The following is a 17274-nucleotide window of genomic DNA, read 5'->3' on the forward strand; positions in this document are numbered from 1 at the left end:
CTTCTGAGAAACGGTTTGGTAAGTATCCCCAACTTGATGAAAAGGGGAGTACAGCTGAAACTGTTACGGTAACCTTAAAGGTTGGCCTGTTTTTGCAATGTCTTTTAATCATAGAAAATGGATCTGTCTTGTCTCTCCCAGGACCTTTTGGCTGGAGGAACTAAAGGATGTTGATACTAACGCAGAAGCACAGGTTTCATTCTTGTCGGATTATGGGGTAGAGTGGGGCCTCGTGCTTGAAGTGTTTTGCTTTCGATCTGCATGTTTTTTCCTTTGTATTATTTGCTTTGACATGCTGTAGAGAAACACAGCAGGGGCATGTTGCTGACCTGCATGCCGCCGGCGAGGTCGGCCTGGCCGCAGGGTCGGCACGACGGCCTGCTCTGAGAGTCAGACGATTGCAGTATTTTACAAAATTATCTTTAATAAAACTATGTAAAGATTGTCGAAATAAAAAAATAAAAAACAAAATACAAAATTATCTTTAATAAAACTATGTAAAGATTGTCGAAATAAAAAAATAAAAAACAAAATACAAAATTATCTTTAATAAAACTATGTAAAGATTGTCGAAATAAAAAAATAAAAAACAAAATACAAAAGTATCTTTAAAAACACCCGCTTCCCCATGAAGGAACAAATAGAGCAGTCGGCTGTCTGTGCAGGCTGCGTGGATTCTGCGTGGAGACGGCTTTTCTGCCTTGTCCATCACGACGCCCCACGACTTCTCTCTTGCCGACTCCACACATCCTCCTCGGGCCGTGAACTCAGCTGCAGCTGGTCTCCAGCAGCCAGCCGTGCGGGCGTGCCGCCCCTGCAGCCAAATGCTGTCGGCACGCCTGGTACCCGAAGCACCTGTTACCTAGAGCCATTTCATGGTCGCCAGAGACGTCCTCACGCTTACCCCCATGGCACAGGTGGCTTGGCAAAGGCCTCAATAAGAAGTCCACTTTTATGTGAAATAATAATAATAAAAACCCCAAAAGAAATGGTACAGATGACCCCAGGGTCCACAGGACTTTCCAGAAGGCAGGTACCAGCGGAATCACAGACGCCGGTCGGAGTCCTGGCTTACTTCCTCCACTGTTAACACCTGCTCATTCTCGCCATCTCCTGGACCAGTTGGCAACTTGTCCCAGGCCACCTGCAGCAGAGATGGAGAGACAGGTAGGAGACCCCCCTGCTCTGGTTCTCACTGTGGGTCTCCACGCCTGGGAAGGCAGCAGCTCAGGTGCAGCCTGGATGGAGCTCCAGGCTTCCGGCTCCAGGCTGCTGACTCTTGGTTGCTGGCCCCAGGCTCCTGGCTGCTGGCTCCAGGCTCCTGGCTCCAGGCTCTAGTCTGGTCGCTGCCATCCCTCCCCGCCCCCCCCACGTGGCTCTCCATGTCTATTTCTCCACACACGCACCTGGTGATCCGCATCTGGCTGGTCATTCCATTTATCTCTGACCTGGGGGATCCGAGAGAAGAGGCCACACGTCCTAAAATACCTGTGGCAATGGTGGGGGAAGAGCAGACAGAGAACAGGAGTCAGGGCAGGAACTCTCTGGAACCCTCTGGAGAGTCCTGGAACTTTCTAGACGTTTCTAGAACACCCTGGAACCATCTATAAACTTCCACTGGCCTCAGGCTCAGGGATGTGTGGTGGCCATTACAGGTGGCCCAGACTACCACCACAGCCCTGGGCTGCAAGCTCATGTTTCTGACCCCAGGTTTTAGCTCCTTCTATGTGGCTCTGTACTATTATTATTATTATTATTATTATTTATTGGAAAGGCAGATATACAGAGATGAGAAGAGACAAAAATCTTCCATCTGCTGATTCACTCCCCAAGTGGCCGCATTTGCTGGAGCTGGACTGATCCAAAGCCAGGAGCATGGACCTCCTTTGGGGTCTCCCACACTGGTGCAGGGTCCCAAGGCTTTGGGTCATGCTTGACCGCTCTCCCAGGCCACAGGCAGGGAGCTGGATGGAAAGTGGAGCAGCCGGGACTCGAACCGGTGCCCATTTGGGATACTGTTGGATGCAAGGTGAGTTTTTAGCTACCCGGCTATCGTGGTGGGCCCTGGGCTCTGTATTATAAATCCAGATCCTGCCCATGGTTGTTGCTATCTTTACTGAGTTCTAACAGCTTTTAGCCATATGCTTACTTGCATCTTTTCTGCAGAGGAGAATCCTTTGGGTCTGCATGACACCTGCCCAGGAGCTCAGCCAGGCTCACAGGCACCTGAGCCCTTCCCTGCTCTCACAGGCGTGGGTGTGAGCAGAAGCAGCAGCCAGGGGCGAGGAGTTCACGCATCTGTGCCCCTGCCACCTGGAGAGTGCCCAGCTGGACTCCTGCCTCGCGCTTTGACCGGGCCCAGCCCTGGCTCTGCCCGTGAGGGGATGGGCGACAGCTCTGTGTCTAATGCATTCACAACTGTAAGCTTTCGAGTGGACGTCCTGTCCCCACACTGGCCCGTCTGTCCTCTGACGCCGTCCCCATTGGGCGATTTACCTGTTAACCACAAAACCCAGGAGCAGGGCACACACGAGGGTCCCCAAGACCACCAGGAGGGACACGCGCATGAGGCCGCCAGTCTCGGGATCGAAGCCTGCGGGGAAGACAGGACGGTGCCGAGTTACTTGATGAAAGAGAGAGAGCGTGCTGCCATCCACTGTTTCATTACCAAATGCTGGAGCAGCCAGGAATGAGTGGGGGTTCCGCCCAGGCCTCCCACGTGGGGAGCAGCAGGCGTGAGGGACCCCAGGCTGGCGCCTGCTGCTGCCTTCCCAGCTGTGCGAGCAGGTGCTGATCCGTGTGTGTGTGTGTGTGTGTGTGTGTGTGTGTGAGAGAAGGAGAGCGAGCGAGCGAGCCCTGTCCAGATGGCAGCTCTTGGCTGCCCTGTCCTGCTCTTCTAAAATGCCTTTCATAGAAGGACGAGTCATGCCTTCAGCCATCGCCACTCCACGGACACCCAAACAGTCCTTGCTAAGAAACAGCTCAACAGGAGCGGCAGGAAGTTCATCTCAGCACACCGGCGAGACGTGAGAAGGGGGCGGGGAGGTCTGCACGTCCCTCCCCCTCACCACCCCGCCAGTGCCCTTACCGAAGTGGACGGGCTGGCTCCAGGCACTCCACTGCAACAGCCTGGAGTCCGCTGCCCGAACCCTCACGGCGTGCCTGACCCGGGGCTCCGGGCAGGGAAACGTGTACATATTCTCCACAGCACCAGGGACCTCAATCTTGGAGGAGAAAAAAGAATGGGAGAATGGAGCAGCTGGGAATATACGAGAGAGAGAGAGAGAGAGATGGGGGTGGGCGTGCTGGAGGCCATTCCTGCTGCCGTATGTCCCGAGTGCTCGCAACAAGCAGGAGCTGGCGCTCAGTCTGGGCCCTCGGGAGGGCACGGCAGGTGCAAGGCCCCGAGTCCTCCCCCGCACCTCCTCCCTCAGCAACGCCCCCTCAGCCATCGCCTGTGTCCAGGACCGGCTGTCACCCTCTGTGTGAGCATCTCATGGCAGGAGGAAGAAGGGATGAGCTGGGAGTGCCAGGTGCACACCAGGACAGAGCAGCCAGGGTTGGTCGGGAAGCACCTCCGTATGCCACTCACCCAAAATTCGGAGCTGGTAGGTTCCAGGCTCTAGAAAAACAAGGGCTTTGTCATGGGTGGCCTGAGTAGTGTGGAGCCTCCTGCCCTCGGCTGCCCTCGGCTGCCCCCTGGGCCCCCTTCCATCCGCTGCCACCCGCCTGACTTCTCTGTGGATGTCCAGCTGGTACTGGAAGTCCAGGTAGGACAGTCGCTGCAGCGTCCTGGGCTGCGTCCAGCGGATGAGGCAGTGGGAGGCGTTGCACTGGACCGAGGTATTGGCTGGCGGGCTGAACCGTTCTGTTGGGGAACACGCCAACTGGCAGGAGGGCAGTGGGGTCCACTCCACCCCCAGCCTGGCCTCCAAAGAGAGGCCTCTGCCCGCAGGAGGCGTGGTGCCGCATGCAGTTGGGAAGCTAGGCAGCAGGTGGACTTGGTCTGTCCCCATCCCTCCCCTTCCGTCTCTTTTTCCTGTTCCCCCTCTCTGCTCCCGCTCCCTGCGGGCCAGCAGCGGGCGCCCTACCCATGTCCTTCATGGAGAGAATGGCGTCGAAGAACTGGACGGCCCCGAGCCGGCTGCTGCCGTTCACGAGGAAGTAGGTGCGGAAGGGGAAGCCGGACAGGCCACGCAGGAGGCAGCCCAGATGTGTGCCCGCCCTGGCCATGTAGCTCGGGCATTCCCGTTCCGTGCTCACCCCTTGCCTGCAAAGCACAAAGCACTTGAACAGGGACAGCTCCGGGTTCCCGCTGCCACGGCGCCGGCTGCAGAGCCGGCTCCACCTGCCCCCGGCTGCCGCGCTGGCTGAGGCCTCAGGGTTGGGGCAGCCCTGGGTGCGCACCTGGAGGGTCGCAGGTACAGGTGGTACTGGACGTCCCAGGGGGCGGCCGCGCCTCTGCTCCAGGTGCAGTTCATGACATCCGCATCGTAGACCACCGAGCAGGAGAAGTTCCTGGCTGCTGTGGCTGGAAGGCCTGGGGGCGGGGAGGGAGCACGTGGGCCTGGCAGCTCCTCTGGGTGGCGCTGAGGGCGCTGGGGGCGGCCGGGGTCTCTCCCCTCTACCTGGGTTGCTGTACAGGAGTTCGTCCTTGAGGACTGTTTGATTGACAGTCACCAGCAGCGTCAGAGCCACGCCCCCGTGCAGGGTAACTTCGAAGCTGCAGCTGCAGTCTGGGCTGGCGTGCTGGTGGCGGGAGGAGGGGCGGCGGCTGAGGGATTCTGGTCCCTGGGCTGAAGTGCTGCCCAAGCCAGCGGACGCACCTGAGCCCCTGGCAGGGGCCTGGGCCAGCCCCGGGAGGGGTCAGGGCCAGGAGCTCCGCCCAGGTCTCCTTGAGTTGTAAATAATGGACCAAGGCATACCACGCTGTCTCCTCCCCTACTTTTTTAGTTCTGGTTAACATAAGAAAGGTCTGCTAAGAATTGCTAGCGTCACATAAGACAAGGCCTAGTGAAAGCTTGTTGTTGACATCTGGGTTATTCTGGGGTATAAAGTCTGTGTGTTCTCCAAGCGTGTCATCCTGGACGTGTGGGCCATGGCCTCAGTGTAGAATAATAAAATCATTTTTCCATTAAGCATCTTCTCATTGATTAATCCATCCATCCATCTACCTGTCCATCTACCCACCCACCCGGGCCGTGCACCCCTGGGACCCCCTCCTTACCATCTTGATTTGTTCATTGTTGTGCAGCTGCTCCAGCTGGCACCAGGTCTCTGTCGCGTTCTCCGGGCAGGACCAGCGGAGGGTCCCCGTTCTTGGGTTGAAGGTCATGTTGAGAGCGAGGAGAGCCGCTGGCTCGGCCAGCCCCAAGGCCAGAAGCAGGGGCAGCAGCAGGGCAGCCATGGCGAGGGGGCCCGGGGCCCTTCCTAACCCCGGGACTTCGCGGGAGAGGGCATGTACGAAATGGTAACTTCTCTTTTCTCTCCCTCAAAATGCAAGTTTTGTTTCTTAGTTTTGCAATAAGTCAGGAGCTGCTGGCCCCTGCCCCAACTCCCTGCTCCCACGCACACCCTGGGGAAGGCCCAAGGCTTGTGCCCTGGCCGTACCCACGTCAGCGAGCCCGCTGGAGCTTCTTCTGGGAACGGCATCAGTGGAATGAGAGCGGGCCATAGCTGACTCACCCACGCCCACCAGAAGCCAGAGAAAATCCTTAGATTCAGTTCCCCAACCGCAGCCCCCAGCCCTGGGGACCCGGCGTTACAAGGAAGGGGTCCCTAGGCTGGTTCCCTATTCTGACTTCCTCTTCTCCGCTTTCTCCTCCCCGCCTCCAACAAAGTCACCCCAAAATCCAGAGCCTTTTAGTGATTTACCCCTCTGCTCTGTGTACCAGAAACGGCCCATCCCACCACCCTCCTGGGAGAGCCCCGCTCTCATTGCTCACCTGTCCACCTGCTCACGCCGAGGCTGCCTGACCTGCAGGAGCCGGGCCAGGTAACCAAGGAAGGGACCCTCTCTCCCGCCTCTCTCCCTCTCTCTCACACACTTACGCTGTCTAGTTTCTACTCCTGGCTCCACCTCCCATGTGTCCCGCCTTCCTGATTGTTGAGGGATCTGAGTGGCGGGCTCAAGCTGGGCTCACTCCTCCCTCTCCGTTGGGACTCGCTTCTGCCCGTGTCTGCCCTGGCAGGGAGTCCAGGCCCTCAGGGCTCAGCACCTGGGAGCCCCAGTTGGAGCTCCAGGCTCCTGACCCAGCACCCTGCTCACGGATGCCCCAGGCAGCAGGCAGGTGCTGGGTCCTCACGTACCTGCTTCCTGGAGCACACAGTCTCTCCGCCCCCATCCTCCTTCCTCTCTCTCCCTCTTCCTTCCTATAGTGCTGTTAGGTTTAAAAGCAGGCACCTTTTAAGAGGACTGGCTCTCTCTGGGCCGCTCAGGTGTCTTACCTGCTTCTCACTGCAGCTCGTCAGAGCCCGGCTGGGTGGCACCTCATCGCACATGGGCCTCCCACCTGTGGGCCTCAGCCACAGGTAACGGGAGATGGAATCTTCAGGAGGGTGGGAAGCAGGGCGGCGAGAAAGGGGCTCTGGTGTGAGCTGGGCTGGGGGTCCCCGCACGTGTGCCCGTGCGCTCACACCATCCTTACTCAGTTGTTTGTTTTTTGCCCAGGACCAGTCACTGCTTCCACCTGCTGGTGGCCCCCTGCTGCCATCTGGTGGTGCTGGGCAGTGTGACAGCGGGCGCCCCCTGGGAAGGTGGGTCAGCTGGTCCAGTCCCGCCTGGCCTGGCCTCAGGGTTCCTGCGCAGGTGGCAGGCAGGTGGCAGAGCGGCCCTGGGACACAGGGTGTGCCTGTCTGGAAAACAGCCATGACTCCTGGCCAGTCCGCTGCTCCTGGGTGTTGGGGGTCTCTGCTCCCAGTCCTTGTCTCCTTTGGGGTGTCTCTCAGACCAGACATGGGGTGACTCATCGCCCATGCTTGGGTGGAGGTGGAGGCTGGTCAGCTGGACAGACCGGTCAGTGGTCAGTAGGTAGGACAGCATGGACAGGTGGTGAAGGAGGGAAGGGTTGCGGTACACGGGTGGAGGCGGGTGGGTAGACACAGGGTCCATGATGGCTGAGGACACGTGGCTGACACCTCCTTAGACACAATGAGGGATGCCAGGTGGGCAACAGGGTGACCGACAGATGGCATCAGATGGGCAAGTGGATCACTAGACACGTAGGTGGACAGGCCACCGAAGGACGCAGAGATAACTGGGCTAGGACACACAGAGCACCCCCGTCGGCTGTGGGAGTTCTGTCCACCCAGCCATGGGTTACCTGCACCTGCCCGTCCGTCGGCTCTCTGCCTGCGTGCCTGGCCATTGCCCGTCCATCCCCCGTCCATCGCCCGTCCATCCCCCGTCCATCGCCCGTCCATCGTCCATCCATCGCCCGTCCGTCTTCCTGGTGCATATGAACCCTCCCTGTGGTCATCTGCCTCCCTGTGGTCACGCGTGCTCACCAACAAGCCCTGCCCGCCCTGCACCTTGCACAGTGCTCACGCCCCCCACCCCAGCTCATCAGAGAGCCAGTGGCACGGGGGTCTGAAGGCCAGAGGTCAGCCGTGGGAGGAAGGAGGAGCCTGCGGACTCAGACAGAGAGGGAACAGGCACACACACACACACACACAGAGGAGAGAGAGGATAGGGAGAGAGAGAGACCGGTAGAGAGAGAGGAAAGAGAGGAGAGAGACGGGGAGAGAGGGAGGAGGGCACAGTCCGCTGGCCGCTGCCAGGCTGCAGCTCAGGACTCCATCCAAGTGTCCCACATGGAAGCGGCAGGTGCACAGGCCCCGGGGTCTGCACCCGCCACAGCCTCCAGCTGTGTGGTTGTGTCTGCGCCAGCGCTGGGGTGGGGGAGGGGGCGGCGTGACGTGAGGCCGTCAGCTTCCTTCTGAGATGTTATCCTGGCCCCTGCTTCCTCTGCCGGCTCAAGGGCAGGGGTGACCGAACCCCTGCTTCCTCATGTATCAACAGCCCTCGGTCGCCTGGGTCGGCCAGGCGGCCGTCCGCCGCACGCTGTCACTCCTCGCCTGTCCCGTAGGCCGTGAGGGCGCCCGGAGCCCGGCCGGCCATGGCGGCCACCGTGGCTGCTGCCTTCCTGCTGGCACAGCTGACGTCCTCGGCGGCGGTTGAGGTCGCAGGTGAGCACGCTGGGACGAGAGGGTGGGGACGTGTCTGGGGAGCTAGGAGGAGCGAGCCGGGCCTCAGGACCCGAGCCCCCTGCTCCTGTGGCCTCTCCCGGTGGGCGCTTTTCCTGCGAGGCCCCTGACTTCCAGGCCACCTGCCACTGGGTCTGGGTGCTGGAGCTCAGACTGCTGTTCTAAAAGATTAGACCATTCTGGTAAATGGAAACACTGGCTTGTGAGAAGCTGGGCTGTGGGGAGAAGCTGGGCTGTGGGAGACGTTGGGCTGTGAGGAGAAGCTGGGCTTGGTGGAGAAGCTGGGCTGTGGGGAGACACTGGCCTGTGAGAAGCTGGGCTGTGGGGAGAAGCTGGGGTGTGAGGAGAAGCTGGGCTTGGTGGAGAATCATTGTCCTGCAGTCTGCAGGTGGATGGCACTGGTGGTAAATGACTGAGTCCTGCTCTGTGTGGACTGGAGGAGGACTGCCTGTGCCAACTGCATCACCACTCTGCCTGCTCCGGCATCGAGGGCTGGGCCAGCCCCGACGGGGAGGGGAGGAGAGGAGGGGAGGGAGGGGAGGAGAGGAGGGGAGGGAGGGGAGGGGTCCGTCTAAATAGCTCACATCTGCACCAAGCATGTCCGGCCTCTTTCCCAGACTGCTCACTCTCACAGCCTCCGCATCTGCTCAGATCTCTCTCTCTCCTCTCTCTCTCCTCTCTCTCTCTCCTCTCTCTCTCCCCTTCATCTCTCCCCTTCTCTCTCTCCCCTTCTCTCTCTCTCCTCGCTCAGTCAGGCTCCCCTGAAAAAGTCCCCACCCCTCTCCCTCCTGACCGACCCTTCCCCTCCACCCTCACAGGAACCAGAGCCGTGGAAACCACCTTTTACTCTGTGCTATCTCTGAACTTGAGCATGGGGCCGGGAAGCCACAGCGCTCCTGCTGTGACGGAGACCCGGTGAAGGTGCCTGTCAGGCTGCGAGGAGGCTCCACCTCGGGGAGACCCGGGTGAGGGTTCAGGCCCCGGGCGCCCGCTCTGCCGCCCGCGAGGCCGGACGGAGCTCCTGGCCCTGACCCCCCGGCTCGCTCCCCCCCAGTGAACCAACAGACCCAAGGTTGTTCTGTCTGTGCCTCCTCCGATATCTGCCTTTCCAATAATGCCTCATGCTGTCACTCAGGCTTTCTACCTTTCTTCATTTTAAAAAAAGATTCTCGCACAGAGAGACAGAGAGAAGGATCTTCTTTCCCCTGGTTCACTCCCCAAGTGGCTGCAATGGCTGAGCTGAGCCGATCTGAAGCCAGGAGCCAGGAGCCTCTTCTGGGTTTTCCGTGCGGGTTCAGCATCTCCAGGCTTTGGGCCACCATCAGCCGCTTTCCCAGGCGACACACAGGGAGCTGGACGAGAAGTAGACGCTAATTGGCACCCATGGGACTGCAGGGTGTGCAAGGCGAGGATTTAGCCACTAGGCTATCGCTCTGGGCCCCGTCATCCCATTTCTACGTCATGGGGTTATGTTCCCAGGGACTGCATTGTCTCCCCGCCCTGTGGGGAGGGGGTGGCCCTGCCACATCTGTCAGTCATCCATCCAATGTTTCTCCCTTCAATAGGGCGACTACGTCTACGCATAATCTGCTTGAACTTTGAGCGCGTGCAGGTGATGTGGGACCCCTCTGGGGAAGCTTCTGGAAGCAACCTCACCCTGCTTTACAGGTGAGAGGCAGCCAGGGCAAGCGTGGGGGGGAGGGGAGCACAAGGCTGATCCTGGTGGACGCACAGGGGCCTCACAGCTTCGGTACCACTGGGGGGTAAGATGGACAGCCTGGTGGGCCTGGGGAGGACTCAGCAAGGACACAGGGCTGGGCCTGGGGAGGACTCAGCAGGGACACAGGGGTGGGCACAGGGCTGGGCCTGGGGAGGACTCAGGCTGGCAATAGACGTAGGTGCAGGAGGGAGTTGGAGACAGAGTGGACAGCGCACCTAGGGAGGGCAGCGGACGCAGAGGTGAAAGGCTGTTGCGCAAAAATCAACCGAAGTGTGTAGGCTGCCACTGCTCGTGGGAGGCGTCCCTTTCCCGCACATCCGAAAACGCAGACGCGGGCAGAGCGTGCGTGGAAGCCTGCACAATACACGTAAAACTCGCGTGGGACACATGCGAGGTGCTCCACGCCCCAGTGACCGCTCTGTGCATCTCAGGTTCAGCGAAGACCAGGACGAGGTCCCCTGCCCCAGCTACAGGCTCCACGAGGGCCGCACCTGCGGCTGCCTGCTCCCAGAGGGCGGGGACCGCATCCTGTACCTGACACTCAGCTCCGGCACCCAGCGCCTCGTCACCACGAGCCAGTGGCTCAGTGAGCACTGTGAGTCCGGGCAGCTGTCCCCACCGCGGCAGGGCCCCTCTCCGCAGGCGCGACTCCCGGGCCGTGGCCCGGCGGCAGTCCGAACATCCTCTCTATTCGGCTTCCCAGCCCCGGACAACAGGTGGCCCAGGTGCGCCCAGGGGTGCTCTGCTTAGGCAGGTGGGCTCCTGCCAGCCTCCCCCGGCTCACACAGGTGGCCCCAGGGCAGGGTGAGGAACAGGACCCAGTACAACATGGTGCAGAGGCCAAGAGCAAGCAGCTGGGGAGGGGGCGGACCTGCTGCTGTCGGCCATCGTGACGGACACGAGCGACGCTCAACCTGTGTGTTCCCCACGTTGCAGTGAAACCCGCTCCCCCCGGGAATGTGAGCATCCGCTGGCGGGAGGAGGCGGTGGCTGTGGCCTGCTCGCACCTGCCCTACCGCGGGCTCATCTATGAGGTCCAGTACAGGAGCACCTTCGACACTGAGTGGCAGGTGAGGATGGGGCCTCGGGCACGCTGCTCCCGCCTCCGCCTCAGCTTGGCACCGTCTGTCCTGGGAGGGCAGGTGCACGGGGACTGGGCCGCCGCCCCTGCTGCCCCCAGACAGCTGGCCCGTAGGGAACCTGCCTGGTCCACATCGGGACGGACAGTGAGGCAGGCCTGGGAGACTTCATCCTGCTCCCTCGGGCGCTGCTTCAGTTTTGGGGGTTGAGCTCAACAGCCCGGAGCAGCTCAACAGCCTGGAGCAGCTCCGGCCCCATCATGGCTGCCCGTCTCCCACAGTCGCTGGAGGCAGAGACCTGCAACCTCACTAGCAACAACCTTGACAGCGAGAAGTGCTACAGCTTCCGGGTGCGAGTCCGAACCAAGGAGGCTGTGTACGGGTCAGAAGCCCAGCCCAGTGACTGGACGGCAGTCAGCTACTGGGAGCGGGGACAACCACAAGGTGACACATGGTGACAGGTGACACTCGGCCCTGACAGGAACGGACGGGGTGTGCTTGACGGGTGGAGGTGATGCTGACAAGAATGGACGAGGTGTGGTTGGCGGGTGGAGGTGATGCTGACAGGAACAGACAAGGTGTGGTTGGCGGGTGGAGGTGATGCTGACAGGAACGGTTGGGGTGTGGTTTGCGGGTGGAGGTGATGCTGACAAGAATGGACGAGGTGTGGTTGGCGGGTGGAGGTGATGCTGACAGGAACGGTTGGGGTGTGCTTGACAGATGGAGGTGATGCTGACAGGAATGGAAGAGGTGTGGTTGAGGGTGGAGGTGATGCTGACAGGAGTGGAAGGGGTGTGCTTGACGGGTGGAGGTGATGCTGACAGGAACGATGAGGTGTGCTTGATGGGTGGAGGTGATGCTGACAGGAACGGTTGGGGTGTGTTTGGTGGGTGGAGGTGATGCTGACAGGAACGGACGAGGTGTGCTTGATGGGTGGAGGTGATGCTGACAGGAACAGTTGCAGTGTGGTTGAGGGTGGAGGTGATGCTGACAGGAACAGACGAGGTGTGCTTGACGGATGGAGGTGATGCTGACAGGAACAGACGAGGTGTGCTTGACGGATGGAGGTGATGCTGACAGGAACGGTTGGGGTGTGGTTGAGGTGGAGGTGATGCTGACAGGAATGGAAGGGGTGTGGTTGAGGGTGGAGGTGATGATGACAGGAATGGAAGGGGTGTGGTTGAGGGTGGAGGTGATGCTGACAGGAACAGTTGGGGTGTGGTTGGTGGGTGGAGGTGATGCTGACAGGAGTGGAAGGGGTGTGGTTGAGAGTGGAGGTGATGCTGACAGGAGTGGAAGGGGTGTGGTTGAGGGTGGAGGTGATGCTGACAGGAGTGGAAGAGGTGTGGTTGAGGGTGGAGGTGATGCTGACAGGAGTGGAAGGGGTGTGGTTGAGAGTGGAGGTGATGCTGACAGGAGTGGAAGGGGTGTGGTTGAGAGTGGAGGTGATGCTGACAGGAGTGGAAGGGGTGTGGTTGAGGTGGAGGTGATGCTGACAGGAGTGGAAGGGGTGTGGTTGAGAGTGGAGGTGATGCTGACAGGAGTGGAAGGGGTGTGGTTGAGGTGGAGGTGATGCTGACAGGAACGGTTGGGGTGTGCTTGACGGATGGAGGTGATGCTGACAGGAGTGGAAGGGGTGTGGTTGAGGGTGGAGGTGATGCTGACAGGAGTGGAAGGGGTGTGGTTGAGGGTGGAGGTGATGCTGACAGGAGTGGAAGGGGTGTGGTTGAGGGTGGAGGTGATGCTGACAGGAGTGGAAGGGGTGTGGTTGAGAGTGGAGGTGATGCTGACAGGAGTGGAAGGGGTGTGGTTGAGAGTGGAGGTGATGCTGACAGGAGTGGAAGGGGTGTGGTTGGAGGGTGGAGGTGATGCTGACAGGAATGGAAGGGGTGTGGTTGAGGGTGGAGGTGATGCTGACAGGAGTGGAAGGGGTGTGGTTGAGGGTGGAGGTGATGCTGACAGGAGTGGAAGGGGTGTGGTTGGAGGGTGGAGGTGATGCTGACAGGAGTGGAAGGGGTGTGGTTGGTGGGTGGAGGTGATGCTGACAGGAGTGGAAGGGGTGTGGTTGAGGGTGGAGGTGATGCTGACAGGAATGGAAGGGGTGTGGTTGACGGTGGAGGTGATGCTGACAGGAATGGAAGGGGTGTGGTTGAGAGTGGAGGTGATGCTGACAGGAGTGGAAGGGGTGTGGTTGAGGGTGGAGGTGATGCTGACAGGAATGGAAGGGGTGTGGTTGAGGTGGAGGTGATGCTGACAGGAGTGGAAGGGGTGTGGTTGAGGGTGGCCGCAGAGGGAGAGGCTGCAATCCAGGGCAAGCATGCAGGAGAGAGGAACGGGTGGTGTCACCTGCGGGTGACGGCTGAGGGGATGGAGAGACGGGGTGGGTCGGCACACCGCCAGGCAGGCACGATGCACAAGGATGGTGGATCAGCGGACACACCTGCGATGCAGAGATGACGCCTGGTTAGAACAGGAAGTGACAGGCAGACGGCAGCGCGGCGAGGGCAGGCCCGGCGGGGACTGGTGCTGCCGCGCAGGTACAGAGCGATTGCCCGGAGAGACGATGGACATGACAGCACGTGTGACTGGCCAGGCGGTGACGCAGAGGTGACTGACGGATGTCTGTGTAGATTGACAGGTAGCGCTCATACAAATATGTGTGCATTTATATTCCAGAAACGTCTGGAAAGTTCTAGAAGGGGGTGTGGTCAGCAGAGAGATCAGAAAAATGTCAGCTCGATTCTCATTTTCTTTGAAGATTCGTGTCTAAAGCAGGAGCCTCTGCCCGCACCCAGGACCCCTGCAATGATGTGGGTTTGTGGCCTGGCCGCCTGCTTGATGTTAGGGCTGGTGTTCCTGTCGCTGTGGAAACTGCACAGGTAAGCCAGGTGGACAGGTGTGGCTGAGGGGGATGTCCGCCGTCTGAGCACGCTGGCAAAGAATGGTGAAGCGGCACACACACCTGGCAGGCACACACATCTGGGCAGGCACACACACCTGGCAGGCACACACCTGGCAGGCACACACATCTGGGCAGGCACACACACCTGGCAGGCACACACACCTGGCAGGCACACACATTTGGGCAGGCACACACCTGGCAGGCACACACATCTGGGCAGGCACACACCTGGCAGGCACACACGTGGGCAGGCACACACCTGGCAGGCACACACCTGGCAGGCACACACACCTGGCAGGCATGGATAAGGAGGTCTGTCGGTTCAGAGAACTTCTGCAGGTGGAGACTCCAGGACACCTCACCCCCCCACCTGGAGTGGCGAGAGGGCCTGCCCCTGCCCGGCGAGGCCCTGTGTACCTGCTGCACCCAGATGGGACACCCAGTGGAGCTCCTGGTCTCGGTCCCCTGCTCCCTGCTCATGCACACCTGTGGATTCCAGAAAATTCCCCATCCGGGCCTGCCTGACAGGAAAGGGGGTGGGGCTCCTGCCTGACTCGCAGGCTGTTTCAGGGTGAAGAGCTTTCTTGTGCCCGCTGTGCCGGACCCCAAATCCAGCTTCCCGGGCCTCTTTGAGATCCACCAAGGAGATTTCCAGGTAAGCTGGGGTCCTGCACTGTGCAGCCAGCTGCTTAGCGTCCTGCTCTGTGTGACGTATGCACTCACTGATGTCCTAAGTCAATGCCTGCAGGCCTGGGTCCTGCTAGCTAAATGGGCAGTGCACAGGCGGGGACCGGTAGGGGCTGGCCGGCACTGTGGATCCTTCGGGTCGCAGGCATCCCCTATGGGAAGGCCTTTTGGGGCCCCTCTCAGCTTCCCATCCGGGTCCTGCTTGCACACCTGGGAAAGCAGCCGTGCGGCTCAGGCCTGGCACACAGCTGGATGCGCTCCTGGCTCTGGCCCCACTCAACCCCTCTTCTCTCGCCTTCACTCCCGCAGGGCTGGATCTCAGACACCCAGAATTTGGCATCCCCTGGCCCAACTGCGGACGCCAGTACCACCGACCACATGCTGGTCACACACCTGTCTCAGGTGGATCTCCACGTGCCCGAGTTGTCCAGGACACGGTGCTCCAAGAACCCTGGGGACAACGGGGCTCTCTGCCCACGAAGTCCCTTGCTGCCAAGCACCGGCACCGTCCACCTGGGAGGCCTCCAGTTCACGCAGGCTGATGGTCACTACTGGTGCTGTGACGAGGGCCTGCGCTCTCAGCAGGCGCTGCCAGATCAGACCACTCCCTGAGGTGTCCGCGGCCCCCTAAACCAGCTCCCCCAGGGAGCTGGACACCTGTCCATGTTGAATTAAAGCGGCAGTAGGTGCAGTGTGTGAGCCGCCGCTGGGAAGGCCAACATCCTGGACGGAGTCCACGTGGGTCTGCCGTGTGGGTGGGGTGGGTGCCCCACGGGGCGGGGCTGGGTCGGCAGTCACACAGCCGGAGGGACAGGGCTTTCCATGTGACGATGTGTGGGTCCCAGTGAGGGGCAGAGAGAGAGAGTCTGGTCGTTGCAGCTCCACGAGGGTGGCGCCATCAGCCAAGGCACATGAGCGGGCCGGGAGACATTCTGGGCAGGGCACCTTGGTCCGAGAGATGGTGGGGTGGTCAGAGGTGTGAGGGGAGGTCAGGGGCAGGAGGGCGAGCAGCAGGGCAGGGAGAGCGTGCCTTCTCTTCCGGCAGCTGCAACCTTGGAGGCTGCTTCCTCCCAGCGCCCTGCCTGCTGGAGCCCCGGGGTGGCCCTTCCTCTGTGGGCACCTACACGGTCTCCACCGGCCCCACGTTCCTGGGGAAGCGTTCTTGGGCGGCCCCTGGCAGGTGGTCGGCAGGCCGGAGGCCCTGCTGAAGTCCCCAGGCCAGCGGTGTCCAAGGCAGGCAGGGGTGCAGTGTATCCGTGCCCTCAGGGCGAGAGGCCCTCCTGCCCCCTGCCAGCCGCTGCCACAGCCTGTGTCCAGGCCTGCTGGGCAAGCCCCGGGCACACACTGGAGAGAGGGCCAGGCACCTCCCGTGCACACGCCCACGCCGCTCCAGCACCATGGGGGGCATGGCCCAGCTGTGCGTGCGCCCCCACACCAGCCTCAGCGTCCTGGGGGCACAGCAGCAGTACTCCCAGGCCAACCCCGTGCCCAGTGTCCGTGGGGGCTCCTCCCGAAACAAGTGCAGCTGCGTGATGTTCCTGTGTGTGAGAGAGAGAGACAGACGGACAGACAGAGACACACGGACGGAGGGAGAGGGTCTCCGACTGGTTGGACGTGGTTGGAGCTCCCAGCTTCAGCCTGGTCCGGCCGTGATGTTGTGGCCACTGGGGGAGGGAACCACTGGGCAGAAGATCTCTCCATCTCCAGCTCTGCCTTTTAAAGATTTATTTATTTTTATTGGAAAGGCAGATCAGATTTATGGAGAGAAGGAGAAACAGAAAGATCCTCCATGCACTGATTCACTCCCCAAGTGGCTGCAACAACCAGAGCTGAGCTGATCCGAAGCCAGGAGCCAGGAGCTTCTTCTGGGTCTCCCACACGGGTGCAGGGGCCCAAGGACACGGGCCGTCCTCGGCTGCTTTCCCAGGCCACAGGCAGGGAGCTGGGTGGGAAGTGGGGCCGCCGGGACATGAACCGGCGCCCAAATGCGATCCCAGGGGGGATGCAAAGTGAGGATTTAGCCTCTGAAACAACATGCCAGGCCCTCAAAGAAATTTTTTTTTAAATTTTATTTATTTTGATGATTTCCCCCTATTTTTTAAATTATATTTTTGGCAATCTTTAGTTAATTAGGGTAAAAAGGTTCAAGGGCTACAGGAAAGTGGGTAAGACTATTAAAAGAAATCTTAAAAAAACAAAACCACAAACATTTGGCTGTTCCTGAAGCTGCTGTGGAATGGGGGCCCTCAGTCGGGCCGCTCGCCCTACGCCCGCAGGTGCACCCCTGGGTGGCTTCCTGCAGACTCCTCTGTGTGCGGTACCCCGGGGGGCCACCAGGACAGGGCCCGGAAGGGCCTCTTCCGACAGTCCTGGGGACCCCAGCCTCACCTCTGACCCCCGGCAGCCTGCAGGGGCCCCGGCAGCGCCCGTGCTGCTCCCACCAGCGGGGCCGGGGTGCGTCCCGGGGCTCCGTGCAGGCAGGGGAGCCCGGCACCGTGCAGGCAGGGGAGCCCGGCACGCAGCAGGCAGGGGAGCCCGGCACGCAGCACGCAGCAGGCAGGGGAGCCCGGCACGCAGCAGGCAGGGGAGCCCGGCACGCAGCAGGCAGGGGAGCCCAGCACGCAGCACGCAGCAGGCAGGGGAGCCCAGCACGCAGCAGGCAGGGGAGCCCGGCACCGTGC

At 60.7% G+C, this 17274-nt stretch overlaps 2 protein-coding genes across 4 annotated transcripts; one reads left to right on the forward strand and one right to left on the reverse strand.

The window, feature by feature from the left end:
* Nucleotides 1–938: 938 nt before the first annotated feature.
* On the reverse strand, nucleotides 939–6548 carry CSF2RA (colony stimulating factor 2 receptor subunit alpha). 3 transcript variants are annotated; one of them, XM_040962765.1, is made up of 11 exons: nucleotides 6448–6548; nucleotides 5228–5318; nucleotides 4629–4749; nucleotides 4408–4540; nucleotides 4092–4270; nucleotides 3735–3868; nucleotides 3593–3622; nucleotides 3089–3224; nucleotides 2497–2593; nucleotides 1407–1488; nucleotides 939–1144 (listed from the first exon to the last, which is right to left on the reverse strand). In XM_040962765.1, the coding sequence occupies exons 2-11, from the start codon at nucleotides 5228–5230 to the stop codon at nucleotides 1046–1048; spliced, it is 1014 nt and encodes a 337-aa protein (XP_040818699.1). In that variant the 5' UTR covers nucleotides 5231–5318; nucleotides 6448–6548; the 3' UTR covers nucleotides 939–1045. The 3 variants fall into 3 exon arrangements, with proteins under 3 accessions (XP_040818699.1, XP_040818698.1, XP_040818700.1); XM_040962764.1 differs by lacking the exon at nucleotides 6448–6548 and adding an exon at nucleotides 5946–6015 and having other exon boundaries at nucleotides 5228–5442; XM_040962766.1 differs by lacking the exon at nucleotides 6448–6548 and adding an exon at nucleotides 5946–5964.
* A 1446-nt stretch (nucleotides 6549–7994) lies between these two features.
* On the forward strand, nucleotides 7995–15375 carry CRLF2 (cytokine receptor like factor 2). The gene is made up of 8 exons (XM_041004593.1): nucleotides 7995–8187; nucleotides 9771–9873; nucleotides 10357–10520; nucleotides 10862–10995; nucleotides 11286–11448; nucleotides 13763–13883; nucleotides 14477–14561; nucleotides 14903–15375. Exons 1-8 carry the CDS (start codon nucleotides 8118–8120, stop codon nucleotides 15203–15205), a joined length of 1143 nt encoding a protein of 380 aa, XP_040860527.1. The 5' UTR covers nucleotides 7995–8117; the 3' UTR covers nucleotides 15206–15375.
* The last annotated feature ends 1899 nt before the right edge of the window (nucleotides 15376–17274 follow it).

Source organism: Ochotona curzoniae, unplaced genomic scaffold (assembly GCF_017591425.1).
Source record: "Ochotona curzoniae isolate NIBS_2020 unplaced genomic scaffold, NIBS_Ocur_1.0 scaffold_3208, whole genome shotgun sequence".
NCBI lineage: Eukaryota > Metazoa > Chordata > Mammalia > Lagomorpha > Ochotonidae > Ochotona > Ochotona curzoniae.